We start from the raw sequence: 21,329 nt of genomic DNA on the forward strand, positions 1-21,329 counted from the left end.
AACCCTGACATCTTTGCTTCGAGAACGCAGCCTTAGTCATTATTCTACCAGGCAAATGTCATTTAGATACCTCAAGAGGTTTTTCTAAATATCAGCTTTTACTGGGATACACAAACATTTGGCTTTAATTAAGAAATCTGGTTCTTGTCATAACAGAAAAAACGAGGCTTACTTTTATAGCTGTTCTTGGATGCTGGTTAGCCTCTAGATTTTGGAACAAACATGAGAAGTACTTTTCTAACTTGCTAGGTCCATAAAAAGCTTGGCTTGAACTTTGAATCCAGCCCATCATGGAGGCACAAAATAAACTTGCAGTAGGCCCTTTGATCTTCATTGGAGTCAGTTTAGATCTGTAAAAGAAACATTGCTTGGAGCACTTTTTAACAGTAGAATTAAAGATGGAGGCCACGCCTTTCAGCAGTGGTACATAGCATTATATAGGCTATGAAAATAACTTGCATTGGATTCATCTATATTTAATTACTATACTTTATTACTTAACAGAAAGGTGTTGTGAGCATGTGTATGTATGTGTTTATATGTATGTGTGTTTGTATGTATGTCTATGTGTTGTGTATGTATATGCAACTTGGTTGTTTTCTTGCAGACATTTCATTACCTAACTAGGTAACATCATCAGTGCTAATGGTGAATTGGGCTTGTTCTCATATTCGGTATTAGTGGCTTGCTCTGTCGGTGTTGGTGGGAGTGGACTTGGTTCATTTCAAGGTTCATTGATGGCTTAGAGTTTTGTTTTCCTGATTTTAATCAAAGTTGGGAGGGGGCGTTATGATTAGTCGTTTCCAAATAAGGCAGAAATAAAAGACTACTTCCAAGATTAAATAAGGTCTTAAAATGTATCTTGCTTGGAAGCCATCCTGCTTGTTTTAATCCTTTTCAAATGGGGGAGAGAGATGGTTGCATCCAAATTACTGAAACTCATGCCAATGAAGGTCTTGACCATCTGAATATGACCATTGTTTTATAGGGCCTTTGTATAACTCATCAATAAAATATGGAAGCAATTATCTTGTCCGTGAATATGGCTTTTGTTTTCATTTTTTCTTGTTCCCCAGAAAGCCCAAGCCATGCAAAACTCACGGGGAAACCTCCTTTTTTAAAAGATAAAGCATAGTTGAAGGGAGTTCTCTACTCTCCAAAGTTTTGATAACCTTATTAGATTTGGATTGTCTCTAAATGTTTTCCAACCCACCCATGTTATTCTCCAGAGTCCTTTTTTCCCCAGGGGCTGGTGAATATTTCAGAAAGACGATCTAGCCTAGGGACTCTGGTTGCAGTTCTGTACTCTGTTTTTGCTAATTGTCTAAACCAGAGCCAGATGAGCAAGGCACTTCTCCATTAGACTCTTTTCCTGAAAACTGCGTGTTTATGGATCCCACTACAATTTCAGGAATCTAAAAGATAAACTAACTATGACTTTTATGAGGCTGGTATTTAGAAGGTTTGTCAGGGAGAAAACTATTACAGTTCTCTCAGTGACTTTATCAATTGGAACTCCCTTATTCACCTACTTCCCAAGGTGAGCTAGTATAGTCTCTAAACTGACATTTTGAGGGAAAATACAGTGGGTTTTTATTGTTTTAAATCATAGGGGGTTTACAGATGGATAATACAGTCAATCAAAAGGTATTGTGGATCCTTTCCATCTTTTCCTTCTTATTGGTTTTTTTTTTTAGTGGAGAAAGTTAGTCAAAGAGATAAGCAAAAACTAGGAAGGTTATGCATGGAAGACCCAGTGTTAATATTCTATTATTGCTGCTGTGATAAGAGATTGGAAGAGAAATCACTCTATCCTTACCTTTGATCAAGTCAAAATTAGATTTGCCATCAGTTTAAACTATGGCTTAGCTAACTTTGGTTTGTTGCTGTAACTCACATAATATACAATACCCTAAAACAAAAGCTTGCAAGAATATGCACAGCATTCAAAACATCTAGAGCTCCTACAGGATCTCTGTGTGTTTCTACCACTACTTTGATGCTGAATTATACAAATTATTCTCATGTCAGATGAGGAGGCTTGGTATACCCTTGCTTTCAAAAGCTATAAGGTCTGCATTGCTAAGCAGCAGATCAACACCGCTGATGTTAGAAAATGAGTCTCCTTTTGCACTTGTCTTAGTAGCCAGGAATAAGCAACAAAAAGAAATAATGCAAGAAAGAAAAGAAATAAATCACTGGAGGATCAGGAGCTTCTAATCCTATTGCAAAACATCGAAGTACATTAAGATAAACAAGATTAAGCCCATGAGGCCAGTGGGAAATCTTCTACAGCTGATCTACCTGACATTATCTAATTCTTGGACCAGATTCTCTTAAACAACATCCAACCCATATTTGGCTTATGTTTTCTGCCTATTTACTTGTCCTTTAATCACTGGAAGAGGTCAGGAGTGTGTATCTACCACAGCCCAAGACAAACATAAACAGTCAAAGAAATTCAAACAATTGTCCAAATAAGCATCATTTTCACATCTATCCCAATTGAACCATTGTTGGTTGAATGCTCCATGGCAGATCTAATTCTGGCAGATCAAATAAGGTGAAGCAAAGCCAGGATGAAATAGAATTGGAGAAACAAAAAGACAGTCCCAGATTTGCTCTACACCAAGGATGTCCAACCTTGGAAACTTGTGGACCCGTGGACTTCCAACTCCCAGAATTCCCCAGCCAACTATAATATAAGTTGAAATCCGCACATCTTCAGTGCTCCAAGTCCATGTGTGGAGCTTCACTCCATGCTGGAGTTGGAAGTCCACACGTCTTAGAATTGCTCAGATTGGACACCCCTGTTCTACACCCTTGGTTGGTGACCTTAGATAGCCAATGAGCAGAGAGAACTTAGCCAAAGATTTTGCAGTTTTTTGGTGCCCTATGACAGGGTTCTTCAAACTTGACAGCTTTGTGGACTTCAACTCCCAGAATTCCTCCTCCAGTTATGTTAGCTCAGGAATTCTGGGAGTTGAAGTCCACAATTCTTAAACTTGCCAAGTTTGAAGACCCTTGCCCTACGATTTTGATTTCTGTAAGACTTCCTTGCTCTTTAACCAGACAACTTGAGTATTTATCCAGAAACTGACAGTAATAAGCAGACAACAAAGCAAGTGTAAAAACCATCTTTTTTTTAACCCCACGTATTTCTCAAGACCAAACTTAAATATGTATCAATATCATCCTTTGGAATGTTTCTGGCGTTTTCTATGATGTCATACTTTTTGCTATGGCCAAAGATTTTCTTCTTTTATTTATTTGCTTATTTTCTTAACCAACCATTTTTGTGCACTGTGGGAAGAACAACATGCAACATTTTTCAATAAGAAACATATGTTAATCTCAAAGAATCAAAGATATCTTCACTTGTCTATACAACCATTGCATATTTTTCTGCTTTCCATTTGGGGTACTTAGCAAAGGCATTTTATTGCTAATAGAGAAAACAGTTGATGCTTTTTGGAGCACATAAAAGTTTGGATTTTACTCTTGGGGCTACTGTATTTTTGATCATATTCATAACAATGTTTTATTTTAGGGAGCTTATTTTGAATCTAACATTGGATGGTCAGGTATGCTTTAGGTTTGCAGCTTTAGATGTGTATCATCAAAATCACATTAGTTCCTTTTTTGATATTCTAGCCTTCTCAGAATTCTTTTATACAGATAAAGATGAATCTGATTAGTATATGATATGGAATAAATTCTATTATTGGAGGGAACAGAAAGGGAGTTCACAAAATGAATGATTCAACTGATACGTAACTAAAACAGTTTAAAATATATAAAAACCTAATGTATATAAATATTTATAGGATCTTGTATGAGGTGTAAGGACAAAAATGTATGTCAATGAAGTCCCTCACCTTCAATGTTTTTAAATATTGTAATCAATAAAATTAGTAAAAAAAAAAAGAATGATCTTTTACAAGTATTATTACCTGTATTATAATTTTTAGTTGCAGATACACAATTTGAATTAGAAATAAACTATCAAGTAAGCACAATGTATTTTACCGTAGAGGAAGAAAGACATCAGTTTTATCCTCACTTGGATTGCTGAGGCCTTCAGATAGAAAACTCTGAAGTTAAATATAAGGATGCTAAATAATTAACTAGAGCCAGTTTGGTGCAGAGGTTAAGGCATCAGGCTAGAAACTGAGGGACTGAGTTCTAGTCCTGCCTTAGGTACAAAGCCAGGTGAGTGACCTTGGGCCAGTCTCCTTCTGTCTCAGCTCTAGAAAAGAGGCAACATCAAACCACTTCTGAAAAAATCTTGCCAAGAGATTGCAGGGGTTTGTCCCGGCAGTCAAAACTGACTCAAAAAGAGGAGCGTTGGACAAATCCTATCTCTGCATCTTTTGGTAAAATAAACATTAGAAAGTTAGATCCTTTCTGAGTTCATCCCCTGCCTTCTTTTCTGTAGATTGACATGATCTTCTTGCGGTTTTTTAAAAAAAAGACTTTACACAGCTTTTAGAACAAGTCCAAAGTCTTGTTCATGTCTATCTCCAAAGATTAATGGCCAGCTAATAATCCTTCCATACTTTCTCTGGTCTGTACAATTAAGCCCACTTAGTTTTGCTCTTTATCTATCCCTGGGGGAGTTAAAATCCCGGACATTTTCATGCTCTGATCCCCCAGACTAGAGATCATAATCATAGAGTTTCCCATAACCTTGAAGTCTGGTACAGTTTCATTCTCGAGCAATCTGCTTGTCCATCACTCAAGGTACATAAAGAATCCTGCCAATTAAAGGAATTTTCTTTTAAGGGAAAGATTCAACATTGCGGTATTTATACCGAAAGCCTTATAAGGTCTGGGGTTAGCTTGCTGCTTAATAATAGCAAATTTTGCATCATCTTTACTTGTGTTTGGGGAATATTTCTTCTGCTGTAGGACAAGGAGTAATTGCAAGGCGTAAAATCATTTCATCGCATGAAATGTTCAGAGTTGGCAGCAAGGGTGACCAGAATGTTCAAACATTTGACTGGCCTGAAGTCACCATAGCCCCGGTCCTGTGTTGTCGTACCTATGGCACGCATACCGGAAGCAGCACGCAGAGCCACTTCTGCCAGCACAGGAGAGCTCTCCTGGAGGAGCTCCCCTGCGCATCCACATGCGCTGCCATTGCCCGACAGCTGATAGTCGGGTATCTGATGTGCATGCACGGGGGGCAGGGTGCGTGGGAGGCGTGTGCGCATGTGCAGAGGTGTGCACTATGTGGGAGGTTATGCCAGGGGTGGGATTCAAATTTTTTAACAACTGATTCTGTGGGCGTGGCTTAGGTGATGGGCATGGCTTGGTGGTCATGTTATTGGCTGGGTGTGGCCAACTCAATATCACTCACATCAAGGCACACACCTCCTCACCTGGCCTCTCATGACTGTGGGGATGCTGCAACAGTCGTAAGTGTGAAAAATGGTCATAAGTCACTTTTTTCAGTGCCATTGTAACTTTGAATGGTCACTCCACACAAGCAAAGTACCAGTAAAGGAGGAAAAAATACCTCCAGAGACGTTCCTGAGACAAGAAGTCTAGTCCTGCCAAGAATGTAATAAGAGTTAACTGAGAGGCAGTTTCTGTAAGCAACACCAGAATGTTTCCTTCCTGCCTTCCTTACAGGATTAGGCCAGTAATTTCTTCTAACAACCGGTTCTCTGAACTGCTTAGAATGTTAACAACCGGTTCTAGCGAATAAGTGTGAACTGGTAGAATCCCACCCCTGGGTCACACACGCAAGCACAGGGGGCGTGGGAGGGCCCAGCATGCATTGCCTTCTGGGTACTGGCAGGTGAGCGCACATGCAATTATCATCAAGGCAGCCAAAAAAGGTTAGCCACCACTGCCCTGGTCCATTTTAGGATCAATGAACGATGTGACAGGCACAGGAGAGTTGAAGTCTCAATCATCCGAAGCATGGTTGTCCCAAAGGTGCTTTTTCCAAAAGGTACCTGGACTTTCTTGGTTTTTTTCTTTGAAAAACGTTTCGCTTCTCATCCAAGACGTTTCTTCAGTTCATTTCATTTCAGTTCTTCAGAACTGAAGAAACCTCTTGGATGGGAAGTAAAATGCTTTCAAAGAAAAGAAGTCCAGTGGTCTTTGGAAAAAAGCACCTTTGGGATGGACACATGAGAGCTTAAGGCCTATTGTGTCATGTAGTATAAGGCAAATTAAAAAGAGATTGGACAACCGTTTGTTTGAAATGGTAAAAGGCAGTGGGTAGGATTCAAATACTTTTACCATTGGATTGGTGGGTGTGGCTGGTGGGCGCACTTTGCATATGTGCACATACTTTGCTTGCATGCACCAAATGTGCACTTTGCACAGGTGCAGAGGTGGTCTAATTCACCTCCTGCAAGCCTGCACAATCCTGGTTGCTTCAGCAACTGCCGCGTGGCACTTTGCTGTGCCGCGCAAAGCAGCTGTGCTTCAAAAGCAGAGGATAAAAGTGAGTATGGGAGCCAGGCCGGGCAGGTGGACCCGACAGCAGAGTGGCAGAGAGAACTGGTTTGGTCTCCACTGCTCATTGGTGCTACCAGCTCGGCTGAACCGGGCCGAACCGGGCCAAACTGGTAGAATACCGCCACTGGTATAGGGTTTCCTCCTTGGGCAGGGGGGTTGGACTAGAAGACCTCCCAGGTCCATTCCAACTCTGTTATTCCGTCTGTTAACCTGGCTCAGGTTTTCCTTTCCAAGATTACCACAGGAAAACTAGGAATGGTCAGGCTTGCGCATAGCTTCCCAGGATGTCTTAGCTCTGTATTACTTTGAAAGACTCCATGCTGGCTGTGCCAAGTGCCTTGGGGATCACATGGTACCTATTTATAAACCACCCAAACTGCCCCCTCTCCCTCTGCCAGCAAGCTGCTAATACGAAGGTCACTTAACAGCCAGCAGCCCCCCAAGGCTGCCCTTGTGTTGTCAATGGAGGACAGAGAAATCTCCTAAGGACACAGATCCACAGGTTAGTTTTTGCTTAATCACTCTCTAACACTGCTGTTCTTTGCCATAAATGTGGAGCAGAGAGCGGCTCCTTCAGCTGCTTCCTAGGAGTTCTTTGTTTCTGCAGCGTTCCAGCAGACAACTGTGGAAAGTGAAGGCCGTAATATTTGGAACAACTCCTCTTTGTAGAAAGCTAAGGGTGCCCTTAAAACACTAATCCCAGGGAAACAGGGAAAGGCTGATCATTTTGACCACAAAAGAGATCAGATCCAACCAGTTGAGTTTAATTAGAGTTTGAGATCTATTAGGAGTACTTAGCTGGGGTTCCTCCCCTCACCAGAAAATACCCTGTTTAGCCTGGCATGTCCCAGAGTTTGGATCATCTCATAGTCCAGATGACTTCCAGTGGTCATTCTGCATTAATTCCATACAAACATGACACAGGGAGGTTCAGAATTCAGGAATCTTCTGAGGATTTTATCTTTATTTTATTTTTTAAAAAAACTAAGCCAAGTTGCTAATCTTTTGAAAAAGCTTGCTTGAATTTTATATAATGAATGTTTTCTTATGTTTCAAAATCCAGAAGGGGGCAAAGTATGTTTCTAGAGGACAGATTCTGTGTAAATGTACAAAGAAAAAATAAATACTTTTTTTTTTTGGTGCTTTGCCCTTCTCCATTACCGGCCGAAGCAAACTGAGTTCACAGTCTGAGACACAATTTTTCTCACAAGTAGTTTTTTTTCTTTCTTTCTAGATGTGCCCTGATTTCTATTCTCATAATTCCTGGCCAGCATAAAGCTCAGCTTTAATACATCTAGAAGGGACCAAGTCAGAGCAACAAGTCTTACGTTTCATTAAACCACAAAGGATCTTAATTAACCTAATTTATTCAGGCTGCTAGATTCAACCAATTGTTTGTAGGCTTTTTGGAAGTGTTATTTTGTATTTTCCAGGGACTTTAAAGGCATGTGTGTCAATTTCACATTGCTGTTTCTCTTTTAAGTCTCTGCGAAATGCAAAATAATTTTTGCTACAGTTTGTACGCTGCACTTGTTTATAAACTATCTGGACCCAGAATACACAGAATAATAGATTTAAGATTTTTATTTTTTTAAAAAATAAAAACAACGTGAATTGCAACATACTTTGGATTACAAATAAGTACTCTGGCAGTGTGGCTCATGCCTTGAGCCACACTCCCAAAACTAAAGAGGGTTTATTTGAAGGTAATATTCTACGTCCGGCACTAATCTGAGCATAGAACGTTACCTTCAAATAAATCCTCTTTAGTTTTGGGAGTGTGGCTCAAGGCTCATGATTTAATTGGAGTAACTGCCGGAACCCTGACATAGTCAAATCATAAAACAGTATTCAGTACTGTTTTAACAAATCATCAAACCAATGAAGCAACAATATACTAGCAGAAGCAGATAAACTTTATGTTAAAACTAGGACATTCCCACGAAGATTGGAATAAAGGTGTTTATAAGAATATTCCCAATGCATTTGATAACTTCTAAATGGAAACTGCATCTTTCAACAATGTACTGGACCTCAGAAAACACTTAATAAATAAATATGTTTTAGGTAGTCTATAACTCATGGCCAGCATGAGAGGCCTTAGATCAGGTGGCCTAAATTCACTCTGCATCCACAGATATTACATTTGGCCCAACCCTACCATTGAGCAGATAAAGTCAACCATGGATGTTGGGGGACCAGCAACTTAAGAACTCTTAACTTGACTTAAGAGCACAACTGGGAGCAGAATTTCCATTGTTAAGTGAGGCAGTTGTTAAGTGATTCATGCCTGATTTTACTACTCTTTTGCCATGCTTGTTAAGTGAACCATTGCAGTTGTTAAGTGGAGTGATGTCATTAAGCAAATATGGCTTCCATCCGTGGACTTTGCTGGTGGGAAGCCAGCTGGGAAAGTCGCAAATTATGATCACAACAACCTGGGAAATTGCAACTGTTGTAAGTACCTGCTGATTGCCAAGCACCTGAATTTTAATCACATGACCATGGAGGTACTACAATGATCATAAGTGTGAGGCTCACTCATAAATGACTTTTTTTCAATGGTTGTAATTGAAGGAGTACCTGTAATAATAGCAATAACACTTAGACTTATATACCGCTTCACAGCGCTTCACAGTGCCCTCTCTAGCAGTTTACGGAGTCAGCATCTTGCCCCAAACAATCTGGGTCCTCATTTCGCTGACCTTGGAAGGATGGAAGGATAAGTCAACGTTGAGCCAGTCAGGATTGAACTACTGCTAGAGGGATTGCAGGATGAGCCTGCAAGGCGGCATTCTAACCCCTGTGCTAAAACAGTTCTTATGTCCCCATTCTTTCTGAGTCCCAGTCCTTGTTCTGTCTTGAAAGTTAGAGTCCAGGAATGGGATCAATGAATGAGTCCTGCCATTTATCAATCAAATTTGGCTTTCACGACAAGAGACATGTTGCTTCACACTGGCCATTACAACAATTAATTTCCAATTTGGCCTGAAATGAAGCAAATTCCTCTAAAAATTTACGTAGGCTTAGCATGATGGCTGGTTTGTTCGATGGGCGTCTTACTGATCTTGAGTATTCTTCAAAGTTGGATGACATCTCCAAATTACACCTGCCTCGGGGTATTTGTCTTCCTTTTTGACAGAGCTAAGAGACATTGAGAAGCAGTATGGAAATTCTTGGTTCCTTACAAGCTGAAAAGGACTTGCGGACACGGCGATGTGTATTTGATGGATGTGTGGCAATATACTGTAAAGGGGGAGTAGAACATACATAAACATATTGCCATGTGAAATATATATTTTTTAACCAGGATCTTTTCCCAGCTGTGTCTGAACTTCTATCCAGGATCATATCTATTTATGGAAAGTCTGTGATTCATTGCTTCTTTTTACTCGTGCATCAGTTTGAAAGCAGAGACATATATCCCCCCAGAGTGTGGGATGTGGGAGACAAAAGTGTAACAGTTTGAGATACTAAATCTTTTTAGATATTATAGTTTTATGCGGTCAGGCTTTCCACGTTTTGATAAGCTGATGAAAATTAAATAACTACGCCCAACTTTTGAAATGGAAACTCCCAGGGCCATTTAACCATAAGCTGCATGCTTCAATTTGTTAATTAGCTTGAAATTTTATATGACTATGTATGTATATATGAGTGTATTTTTGTTGTTCTTAAGATTAACAGAAGCCATAAAACTCATCCACTTCTTGCCTATACTACTCACTTTTTTTTAGAAAATTTGATCAAAGATATTTCTGGAGATCTTTTCAAAGCAAATTTGAAAGACTTTCTTGGAAGGCCTACACATGTCTGGATTTAGCCAACATGTTTAGCCACAAATCATAGTTTACAAAGCACAACGGCTTGGTCCCCCACAACATGGTAAAATGAAAGCAAACCACATGATGGATTAACCTAGAGGTAGGCAAGCTTTTTGTGATGGAGATGGGTAACTTGAAAGCTGTATTTTCCAGGGAGCATGTCAGTGACATGGTGATATTAGCCAAGGGGCAATGCTGAAGTGTCAACAGGAAATCAACATATTTGTGATAAAAGGTAACACAGCTTTAATACCTTATGTTAGAATACAGGTAGTCCTTGACTTGCAATCACAATTGAGCCCCCAATTTTTGTTGTCGAGTGAGACATTTGTTAAATAAATTTTGCCCTGGTTTTACGACCTTTTTGGTCACGGTTATCAAGCGAATCTGTCAACTAAAAAAATACTCCTTTGGCCAAAGTTATCAGAGCATAAGAAGATTATTGGAGAGCATGATGGATGACCCTTGGAGATGGATGTGTCCCATTGGAGAAGTCACATCCAGAGTCAAGGGGGAAATGTATGATGTAATTTAGTATTGGCTGCACCCAGCCACGTTCCAACATGGCAACCTCTAATAAATCAATTTTCTTTTCTCTGAGATGCAGCTAGTGACTTTTGATTTGAATGAGGGTGGATTTATTGGAGCCCTGACAGAATCACCGCAGGTGTTCAATTAGTAACATAGTCATTAAGTGAATCTGGCTCCCCATTGTCTCTGCTTGTCAGAAGGTCACAAAAAGTGATCACAGGACCCCAGGACACTGCAACCGTCATAAATATAAAACAGTTACCAAACATCTGAATTTTGACCACATGACCATGGTGTGTGTGTGTGTGTGTGTGTGTGTGTGTGTGTGTGTGTTGCAATGGTTGTATGTGTGAAAAATGATCATAAGTCCCTTTTTTCAGTACCATCGTAACTTCGATCAGTCACTAAATGAATGATTGTAAGTCAAGGATTACCTGTAAATGCGAAAGTTTGGTGATATGATCCTGGTGATATCCAGCTTGCTCTCTCTCATGTCTATCCTAGTAAAAAAAAATTCTGCTTACAGAACATCTGGACCAACGTCAAGATCAGAATATTTTCTTGCTGGAGCTGGGAAGATGGCTACGTTGGTCCGAAATCGAGGCAACAGTCTGCTGCACTTCTTCCTCTCTCTTAATATTCGGACATTTCAGCCCTCAACTGGACCCCGCTCTTTTAAAACGTTCCATGCTTTGTGGAGTGACCAGAAAGCAAAAGGTAAAATTAATGATCGAGTGAGGAAAAATACTTGTTGAAGTTAGTTAATGAAACGCAGTGAGACCCACTGTTGATAAAATGATGTAAAGCTAATCAAGACCACTGATAATACTGCTACCCTTCAAAAAGACCTCAACTATGTGTCAGAATGGTCCAACAAGTGGCAACTTCAAATCTCGACAAACAAATTCTCTGTCTTACATATCGGCAAAATAAATCAGAAAATAAAATACAAGCTGAATATTCTAGACCTTGTTGATGACCCTAACTTTGACAAGGACCTTGGAGTACTCATCTCTAATGATCTAAGTGCTAGAGCCCACTGTAAGTACATAGCTAAAAAGGCATTAAGAGTTGTTAACCTAATCCTGTGTAGCTTTTTCTCTGGTAATATCACACTACTAACTAGAGTATACAAAACATTTGCTAGACCAATACTTGAATACAGCTCATCAGTCTGGAACCTGCATTCCATATCGGATATTAATACAGTTGAGAAAGTCCAGAAATATTTCATGAGAAGAGTCTTCCACTCCTCTACTCGTAGCAGAATACCTTATGCCACCAGACTTGAAATTTTAGACCTAGACAACCTAGAACTACGCCGTCTTCCATTCAATCTAAGTATAGTACCTAAAATTATCTATTGCAATGTCCTACCTGTCAATGAATACTTCAGCTTCAACCACAACAATACAAGAGCACACAATAGATACAAACTCAAGGTAAACCGCACCAAACTTGATTGCAGGAAATACGAGTTCAGCAACAGAGTGGTCAATGTCTGGAATACTCTACCTGACTCTGTGGTTTCTTCCCCAAACCCCAAAAACTTTAACCTTGGACTGTTTACTATTGACCTCACCCCTTTCCTAAGAGGTCTGTAGGGGGTCTGCTTATTACTATCTGGATGTCATAAAGCAGACAGAGTAACTCCACAAAGCATCCACACAAAGTCTTTTTTATTGGTTCATCAGGCATCCATATCAACTTACATTTATGACGAGGTTCCTCTTAATGTCCAATCCTTTGCATATCTGAATTGTGGTGTAGAAAGATAATAAACTCTCATCCCCATGATGATTGAAGCAGCTGCATGGTATGGTGGATTCGGGCAAGAGTGAGGGAGCCTCCGCCAACCCAACAAGGGTCAATTTAGTGACCAATCAGGATTACAGATGTGGCCACATGACATGAACTACATTTCCCAGGATACCTTAACTACATTTACCACGATGCATTCCCTTAAGGGGACAGCTCCCAATTCCTAACTAACTTTCCCAATTCCCATTAACTCTAAACGGCCGCCAGCAACCACCAGACTTCCACTAAGATGGTCTACATGGGCATATGCCTCCGCAAAACCCTTTCCAACAACTTCCCAGTGCCCTTTGACACTGTGGAAGCAAGAGTACCACTCCAACCCTAAAAGGCCACCAGAAGTGACCACCAGACTTTCACCATTGGCACCAAGAGTACCTGTTCACCCTAAAAGGTCGCCAGAGGTGACCAACATGCCTACCGTCCCTGTCCTAATGTTTCTTTTTATTCATATCCATTTCATGTATTCATAACCATGTTTATACTTATACCTGTTATCTAATGACCAAATAAATAAATAAAATAAAATAAATAAAATGAAACTATCCCATTCCTAATAATGTATCATCAAAATATGAAAACTCAGCTGAGGACCATTTGGATCCTTCACTTTTATGCTGATTAAATTAAAAAGGACCAATCTAAGTGAGAAGTACTAAACCCACTTGAGAGGAAAGTTAATGGAAATCATTCATAATCAATAAAAAGAGGCTTTAGCTTCACCAAGCTCTCCGTCCATGGATGGCATTGCTTTAGCCCAATGTAATTCAACTGAGAAAACAATTTGCAACCATTTTTGATTGAGCCCTGAAGCCAGTTTAGTCAAAGTGTGCTAAGAGCAGATCTCAAACTGTTCAGCAATTTCACTAAAGGTTTAGCTATGGAGATCTGTAGCTCTGGGACTTCAGGTTGCCAGTCACTGCTGTGGCAAAGCCCTCAAATTAGAAATGTATTTATGAAATAAATTTATATAGCTGCCCAATTCACACACAGTGATCCACATGCAAGAAGGGATTTCTGTGTTAGGATGCAGAATATTTGTAGGCTTCAGAGACAGAATGAAACATTCTTCAGGGGAAGAATGAAGTTTAGGGAAAGAAAAATGGAATAAACAGGAGTATATGGAAGAATTAGGTATCCATTCCTCAACCATTCTACCTCCATTTAATTGCTATTATAAAAGTTAGCCTCTATTTGAAAAAAACTCTACCGAAAAGAATGCATCTGAGCTTCACTTGTAGGTTGAACCTTGGATTTTAATTTCAAGTTTCCCATTTTACTTGTTGCCATTGTGTAAGACCAGCCATAAAGCAACAATGGCATATTAAATATTGTTTACTCTTGCAAGAACAGTAGTTTAGATTTATTGTAGCCTGTTCCAGAAAATGATTGCCCAATGAGATAAAGTAAGCAAAGCAAAAGTCAACTTAAAACAGGGTTTAATTGCTAAAAAGCATAGTTTGGAAACAGGCTCTGGTGGATATGGAACTGAGAAATATTGGACAGGGCAATGTATAAACTGACTCATTTTCGACATGCAAAGGAGGTTATTGGAAATGTCACAGTGACTTTGTAATTGTAACAGAAAAGGGGGAAAAGTTATAACTTACAGTAATTAGTACTCAGCAGAAAGGTGCAGAGGAAGACAAGAAAAATGACATTAAATGTAAATTAAATCTGCCTTAGCTGAATTTATGGAATCCTAGCGTTGGAAAGAAATCTTGAGGCCAAGTCAGTCCAACAATGGTTAAGTGCAGAAATCCAAATTAAGTTCTCCTAACCATCTGCTACCAGCTGGAATGCATTTTCTGACTCTTGCCTTCTTTCTTAATGATCTCACTAAATGAATCAGAACACAGGGTTGGAAGGGACCTTGGAGGTCTTCTAGTCCATCCCCTTGTTCGAGCAGGAGACTCGACATACCGATGGCTGCCCAGTCTCTTCTTGATTAAGCAAAGCATTGATCACATGCAGCAAATATCAGCTCCAATTTGATGGTAAAATGCATTTGAAATGCCTTTCAAAGGATACAGTATTCGTGGTGAAATTCTCATCAGGGTGTTTCTCAGGATGGTGTTATCGCATTTACATAGGGATCAAAAGATCAGAGTATGTATGATTGCATGAAAGTTCTGTTTTAAGGCAGCATTCAGCATCTCTGGCTTCTCATCTATGCATCACATCCAGTGGTGGGATTCAACATTTTTTACTACCGGTTCTGTGGGTGTGGCTTGGCGGGCATGACATTGCTTGGTGGGCGTGGCAGGGGAAGGCTACTGCAAAATCCCATTCCCTCCCCACCCCGCTAACCTGCTTTCCAGCTCCGTTCTCCTCTGCAGGGCAACCAAAGAAGACCCAGACAATCAGCTGAGACTCAGGAGGAGGGAATAGATGGGGGCGGGGCCAGTCAGAGGTGGCATTTGCTGGTTCTCAGAACTACTCAAAATTTCCACTACCCATTCTCCAGAACTGGTCAAAACCTGCTGAATACCACCTCTGATCACATCCCAAGGTACATATAGCAAAGGACAATGAATCTCAGCATTTTCTTGGTGTTAGCTCAGGGTTGAACTGTGCGGTCCTTGGTGCTCTCTGAACTTGATTGTTGCTAACCTTTCATTACCCAGCTAGGTAACATCATCAGGGTTAGAAGTGAATAGGGCTTGCTTTCTTTTTATATATTAGTGGTTTGTCCTGTCAGTGTTTGTGGGAATGTTCTCAGTGTTTCCTCAGTCAGACTGTGGGTTACTATTGGATTGTTGGTCAAAAGACATACCATACAATTGGTCTACATTCCACTCAACAGCTTGGCCAGTAACCATCACCCAGTTAACAGGGAATTAACACCAAGATTAATGCTAGACCTATACTAGATGATGTTACCTAGTTGGGTAATGAACCCTCTGCAAGAAAACAAGGTCGCCACAAAATATGATCCAGGTTGACTGGAGTTCTGAACTGGCTGCATTCCGCAACACATTAAGCCAAAAGCGTAAAAAAGCTTAACGTATTGCACGAAGCCTGCCAACTACAGCTTTTTCAGGTGAGCATGACTTAAGATGATGGGTGAATCATCTTAGAAAGTAATATGTAACCCTGCTTTTATGTAATCAGTTTTTCTAAAGGTGTGGCTTTATATCTGCATAATGACTATATTTTCCTCTTGTTATAAATAATTGCAGTTAATTCAAACCAGGAGCGAGAAGGGAAACGAAAAAGGGGGAAAAAGTCCATCTCCTTTCTACATCGCTATTTGTTTCTTTTTTTCCTTTTCCTGTCCCAAAAGCCAGTAGACTTGAAGTTGTCCCATCACTGCTTGGGGCTGATGCTGCACCTTTTTAAAACATGTAAACAGCTCGAAAGCTTGTGTAAGCCGAATCCCAGTCAAGTATTTTGCAAACCAAACTTTAATTTGTTGTTATTTTGGCATCTGCCTGTGTCTTTGTATGATCGTGTTAGTTGGCTATGGAAGTGCACTTTGACAGTGGAACATTTCATCTGTGGCCACTAACAAAACCCTCATACACTTCTATGCTACCTTGCTTGCTATGCTGTGATAGGGGTTCAGTACAGCTGTGTAGTGTGAGGGAAGGAAGCACGTTTTGAGAAGGTCATTGGAGCCAAATCAAAGCTACAAGTGAGTTTGTCTGTGGTTCATAGGAGCTGAAACACAGCAGGTTTGTGAAAAGCCATCTCTTGATCCTACCTGATATGGAGGCTAGCAGAAGCAAAGGACCTCAAAGAGTAAATTCAAATCCAGATTCTCGTTCTCCAGAACATTTACGGGTGTTATGATCATAATCCCTTTTGTTTCATGTTTTCCTTTTTTTTCTGCATCTGAAAATTTTCTCTAGCATGAGAATAAAAGATATCAGTTAAACTTATACAACACACTAAAGTATTGTTTGCATAATGTATGAAGCAGTAATAGAAAGAGAGAGAAAAGTATATTACTCCATCTTGCAGACTTTCTCCAAAGAATATAATGGAAGGATATGGTGGTATACCTGTTCTGCAGTAAATCATTGAGATTGCTGATTTAATGCAGTTCTAACTTTTAAAGCCTTCTTGGGTTTGGTCCTTGGATACTTCTTAACCTGTTCTGCCCTGTGTTACCTGCTTGATCATTGACAGTATCAACTTAGGAATATCTTTCAAACAAGCTAAAAAAGATGGTTTGATGGAGGTTTCTTCCATCTTTAAAATATTCCCCTCCCTGAGAAAATTCAATAGAGCTTCCTTGTTTTAGGCAAGGAAAAAACACAGGCATTTTTTTTAGCGTTTATACCTACAGAAATTGTAGAGCAGTGTTTATATTCCTGATTGGGATTTTTGCTCTGATTCTTTCACTTTTTTTAAAAAAAAAAGAAAATACTTATTATGTATTATGAGGTTTTACTGCTCAAAATTTATGCTGGAATTTTTCAGCGGTTATAATAATTTTATATTCATTAATTAAATACATAAATAAGTAAATATATTTGTAACCACCTTTTCCCCAACTGAAGCTTTCTAGATACTTTTGGTTTATTATTTTGATTTATTTTCTGTGCTTCTGCTTGACAATTCTAACATTCCCAGGCTTGAGAATTTGGGCTTAGACAACCTTGAACTATGACGCCTATGATTGGACTTAAGCCTAGCACACAAAATTATCTGCTACAATGTCCTACTAGTCAATGACTACTTCAGCTTCAACCGCAACAATACAAGAGCACACAACAGATACAAACTGCTCCAAACTTGATCGCAGAAAGTACAACTTCAGCAACAAAGTGGTCAATGCCTGGAATGCACTACCTGACTCTGTTGTTACATCCTCTAACCCCCACTCCTTTAATCTCAAACTATCCATTATTGACCTCACCCCATTCCTAAGAGGTCTGTAAGGGGCGTACATAAGTGCACCATCGTGCTTACTCTCCCTGTCCTATTGCCCCCATTTATTTGTACCTATTTCCTGTATTCACGCTCATGTTTTTATTTATACCTATTATCTTGTAAGCGATAGACAAATCAAATAAATGAATAAATAAATAAATAAATACTGAAGTTCATTGAGGTCATGTCTACTTTGGCTTCCTTCCTGCCTGCTTATCAATCTTTGAGTTGATGTGTCTGTTTCATACAGGAATCCGCTACCAAGAACTTGTGGTTGGCGTTCCTAAAGAAGTATATAAAAATGAAAAAAGAGTATCCCTCTCTCCCGCTGGTGTCCAAACTTTGGTGAAGCAAGGCTTCCATGTGAAAGTGGAGCATGGAGCAGGCGAAGAAGCCAAGTTCTCCGATGATCAGTACATAGAGGCGGGAGCCAAAATTGGGGACGTGAAAAGCGTGTTTGGATCCGATATCGTTCTAAAGGCAAGAATGAAATAAAACTGCCAGGTGTGGTAGGGAAGATTATTTAACTGCTGGATGGATGGGTGGATGGATGGATGGATGAATGGATGGATGGATGGACGGAGGGACAGGACTTTTGAACTTCTTCTTTGAGAACTGACACTGGGCAAGTTACATACTCTATTTTTACAAATAAAGTTGAAAAGGATGAGAGAGAGAGAGAGAGAGAGAGTTTAGTGTAATGGTTCAGGTGCTGGCCTAGAAACCAGGCGATGGTGAGTTTTAGTCCTGCCTTAGGCATGAAAGCTGGCTGGGTGGTTTTGGCCAATCAGAGGAAACTCTGAGTTAGGATTATCCCTTTATTACTCCAAGCAATCATGCAGTTCTCAATTAATATTTTAGCCTTACCCAGCCATGACAATTTTGTGAATAGTGGTATATGGCTTAACACAATATAGAAACCCAGGCAATTCAATAAACCACAGTTAAGCATAGCAGAGCAGAGCGTAATAGTTGAGTTCAAAATAATATTCAAATATTTGGCTGGCATTTACCAGCAATAAGAGTGAGAATATGGAACAAATGTTGAAATATGGGCCAGCAAAGAGGTATAAGTCTCAGGGATGTGAAGAATTGATCACAAAAATCCAAAGCGGAAATGAAATTTCTGCTAATTGCTGACCCAATAATTTTGATTTTAGTGGCTGCAAAGTGTAAAGTAAACAGGGATTGGATTCCTGGTTCAATAAATCATAATCAGTTGGGTTTTGAACCATAATTTAGACTATATGTTGTGGTTTGTGATCTATAATGAGGCCACATTATGAGCCTCAAGTGTATTAGAAAGGAAAACTGTAGCCTAGTCCTCGCTTTGGCGCATAGTTCATTTGCGCATGGAATTTTCTTTCTTTTAACCAAGCAGGGTAATATGACATTTATCTTCTCAAAGGTCAGAGCTCCAATTTTTAATGAAAAGTTGGGAATCCATGAGACCACCTTACTCAAGGAGAAAGCGGTCCTGGTCAGCTTTATCTATCCAGCACAGAATCCAGATCTCTTGGAGAAGCTTGCTCAGCGCAAAGCCACTGTCTTAGCAATGGATCAAGTGCCTCGGGTTACCATTGCCCAAGGATATGATGCCTTAAGCTCAATGGCCAACATTGCAGGGTGAGTCCACATTATCCTCTTTCTTCTCATTGTTCCTCAGTGCCCGTTTCACTCTATAAGAAATGGGCAGTTATTTGCTGGTGTTGGACATTTTTGGGGCAGAGCCATGGCATATAAATTTCCCTGGTTTGGGGGAAGGTACCGTATTAAGCTTGCATGTTTTTTAAGAATTATTTTAGGAACGAGGCTCCGGAGTTTTGTTTTGTTTTTCAATGAGCCCTGCTTCAAAAACAGCACAAAGCCTTCATTACTGATTTTTGGCAGTTGCTGTTGGATGAAGTTCCAGAAAACAGGGTGCAGAAAAGGTTGGGAGATATTTATTTATTGGCCTTAAAGGGCCCCTCAACTCAAACCGTAGCATACACAACACAAAGCAGTAGGACTCTACGCAGCACTGGAGCTTTGGTTTGTCCACTCATCTCTGTATATATAGTACTAGTTTATGTATGACAGTCAGTTTGGTGTAGTGGTTAAGGCATTGGGCTAGGAACCGGGAGATTGAGAGTTCTAGTACCACTGAAAGCACAAAGCCAGATGGGTGATCTTAGGCCAATAGATTCATTCTTGGCTTTAGGAAGGAGGCAATGGTAAACCACTTCCAAAATCTTGCCAAGAAAACTATAAGGACTTATCCAGGGAGTCACCAGAGGCTAAGAATGATTTGAAGCACACACACACACACACACACACACACACACACACACACAGGTATACATAAGCACAAGCACACGTTTATATATGATGTAGGGGCATGAGGAATGGGATTGTATAAAAATGAGACCAACTGTAACTGTGTGATAGAAGTCCCATCTTTTTCTACATGCATCAAAATCAGATGTTGATAGGTTTGGGGCTTCTACTGTGAGTCCCAGATGTTCTCTTGACTTCTTCTTTATTCCCTTCCCTTGCATCACCTCCCTAGGAACGGAGTTCTTTTTCTTGTCATCCTTGTTCAATTATAAGATACTACAATTTCATCTCCTCTGAGCTTAGAATAACGAATTTCTGGCATCTCAGATGTGGGAAACCTCAAGTGGGGTAATAGATAGATAGATAGATAGATAGATAGATAGATAGATAGATAGACAGACAGATATAAACCCAGTAGTGGAAATTGAGGCAATTGTGTTGGAAACATCCCAAAACACGGGAAATTCTCAATAGTCTTATTTCTTATATTTGGTTCTTACTTAACAGAGAGAAAAAGTTTAAGACGAATTAGAAAGGATAACAGTGGTGAACCAGAAGACCGTACTCCATCCAAATAGTTGCCGGGACCACAGAACTCTTGTTATTCTTTGGTTGCTTACAGTAGCTTCTCTGAGGCCAATTCTCTTTTGGCTGGAGCCCACGTTCTCCCAACTAGATATGGCTGTTAAGCCATCCATTGTGGAGTTAACATTGTTTTCTGCCCTGGAGCACCTATATCCATCTGTCTCATGGGTATTGAAATCTCGCGAGCACATTTAAGAGGACACCAAAATCAGATCAGAAGATCTCCAAATTTGAAAACATTATTGTAAGAGCGAGTAGTTGTGTTGGGGTTCTGGTGTGTGCCATATACCACTGCCAACCTTTAATTAGTATTTCATTTCATCCAAGGAAGACTAGGCTAACATAGGTTCTCTCCAGATATGCTTGGACAACAACTTCCAGAAATTCCAGCATTTTTGGAAGACGCTCAGTTGGAGAAGGTTGAGTTAAGTTATGCTAACAGTAACCACACAGTTCTTAAATACCACCTTAATAAAACAAACATTACACAATTCGACTTCATTATTCTTAAATCCAGAGCAGATTCAAAACAACTGAGTAATTAAATCATCTGGATGTATTAGTTTCCAGCCTAGTTCTGTCACATCTGTTCTGGAAGAGGCTTCATGGTCTTTTGATATAACTGTATCTCGTCTTGTTTGGTATCAACCCAAACTTGCTGAGAGATGGGTGGTTGATTCGAACATCTCTGACGTCTGCTGTTGCTCATGCCAAAACAAGACCAGGGGTTTTACTGCCTTTTGAAATGTCTTTCTTTCTGTGATTCACGTTCAAGTTATGGTTACTAAAGAAAATCAAATGAGAATTCCAGACGTCTCTTATAAACCCACCAACTATAACTGGGTTGAGTAATATGAACTAGATTCCACAGTATATCAAAACAATAGACGTCTTGTG

At 39.9% G+C, this 21,329-nt stretch overlaps 1 protein-coding gene across 1 annotated transcript in view; it reads left to right on the forward strand.

The window, feature by feature from the left end:
• Positions 1–6,926: 6,926 nt before the first annotated feature.
• Positions 6,927–21,329, forward strand: part of LOC113442343 (NAD(P) transhydrogenase, mitochondrial-like) — a 59,274-nt gene continuing 44,871 nt past the window's right edge. The window contains exons 1-4 of the mRNA XM_026709873.2: positions 6,927–6,979; positions 11,359–11,549; positions 17,782–18,011; positions 18,940–19,157. Coding sequence (XP_026565658.1) covers positions 11,411–11,549; positions 17,782–18,011; positions 18,940–19,157 — 587 coding nt within the window. The 5' untranslated portion in view covers positions 6,927–6,979; positions 11,359–11,410. The remainder of the gene's footprint in view (positions 6,980–11,358; positions 11,550–17,781; positions 18,012–18,939; positions 19,158–21,329) is intronic.

This window comes from Pseudonaja textilis, chromosome 13 (assembly GCF_049901715.1).
Source record: "Pseudonaja textilis isolate UNSWEBS1 chromosome 13, rPseTex1.2, whole genome shotgun sequence".
NCBI lineage: Eukaryota > Metazoa > Chordata > Lepidosauria > Squamata > Elapidae > Pseudonaja > Pseudonaja textilis.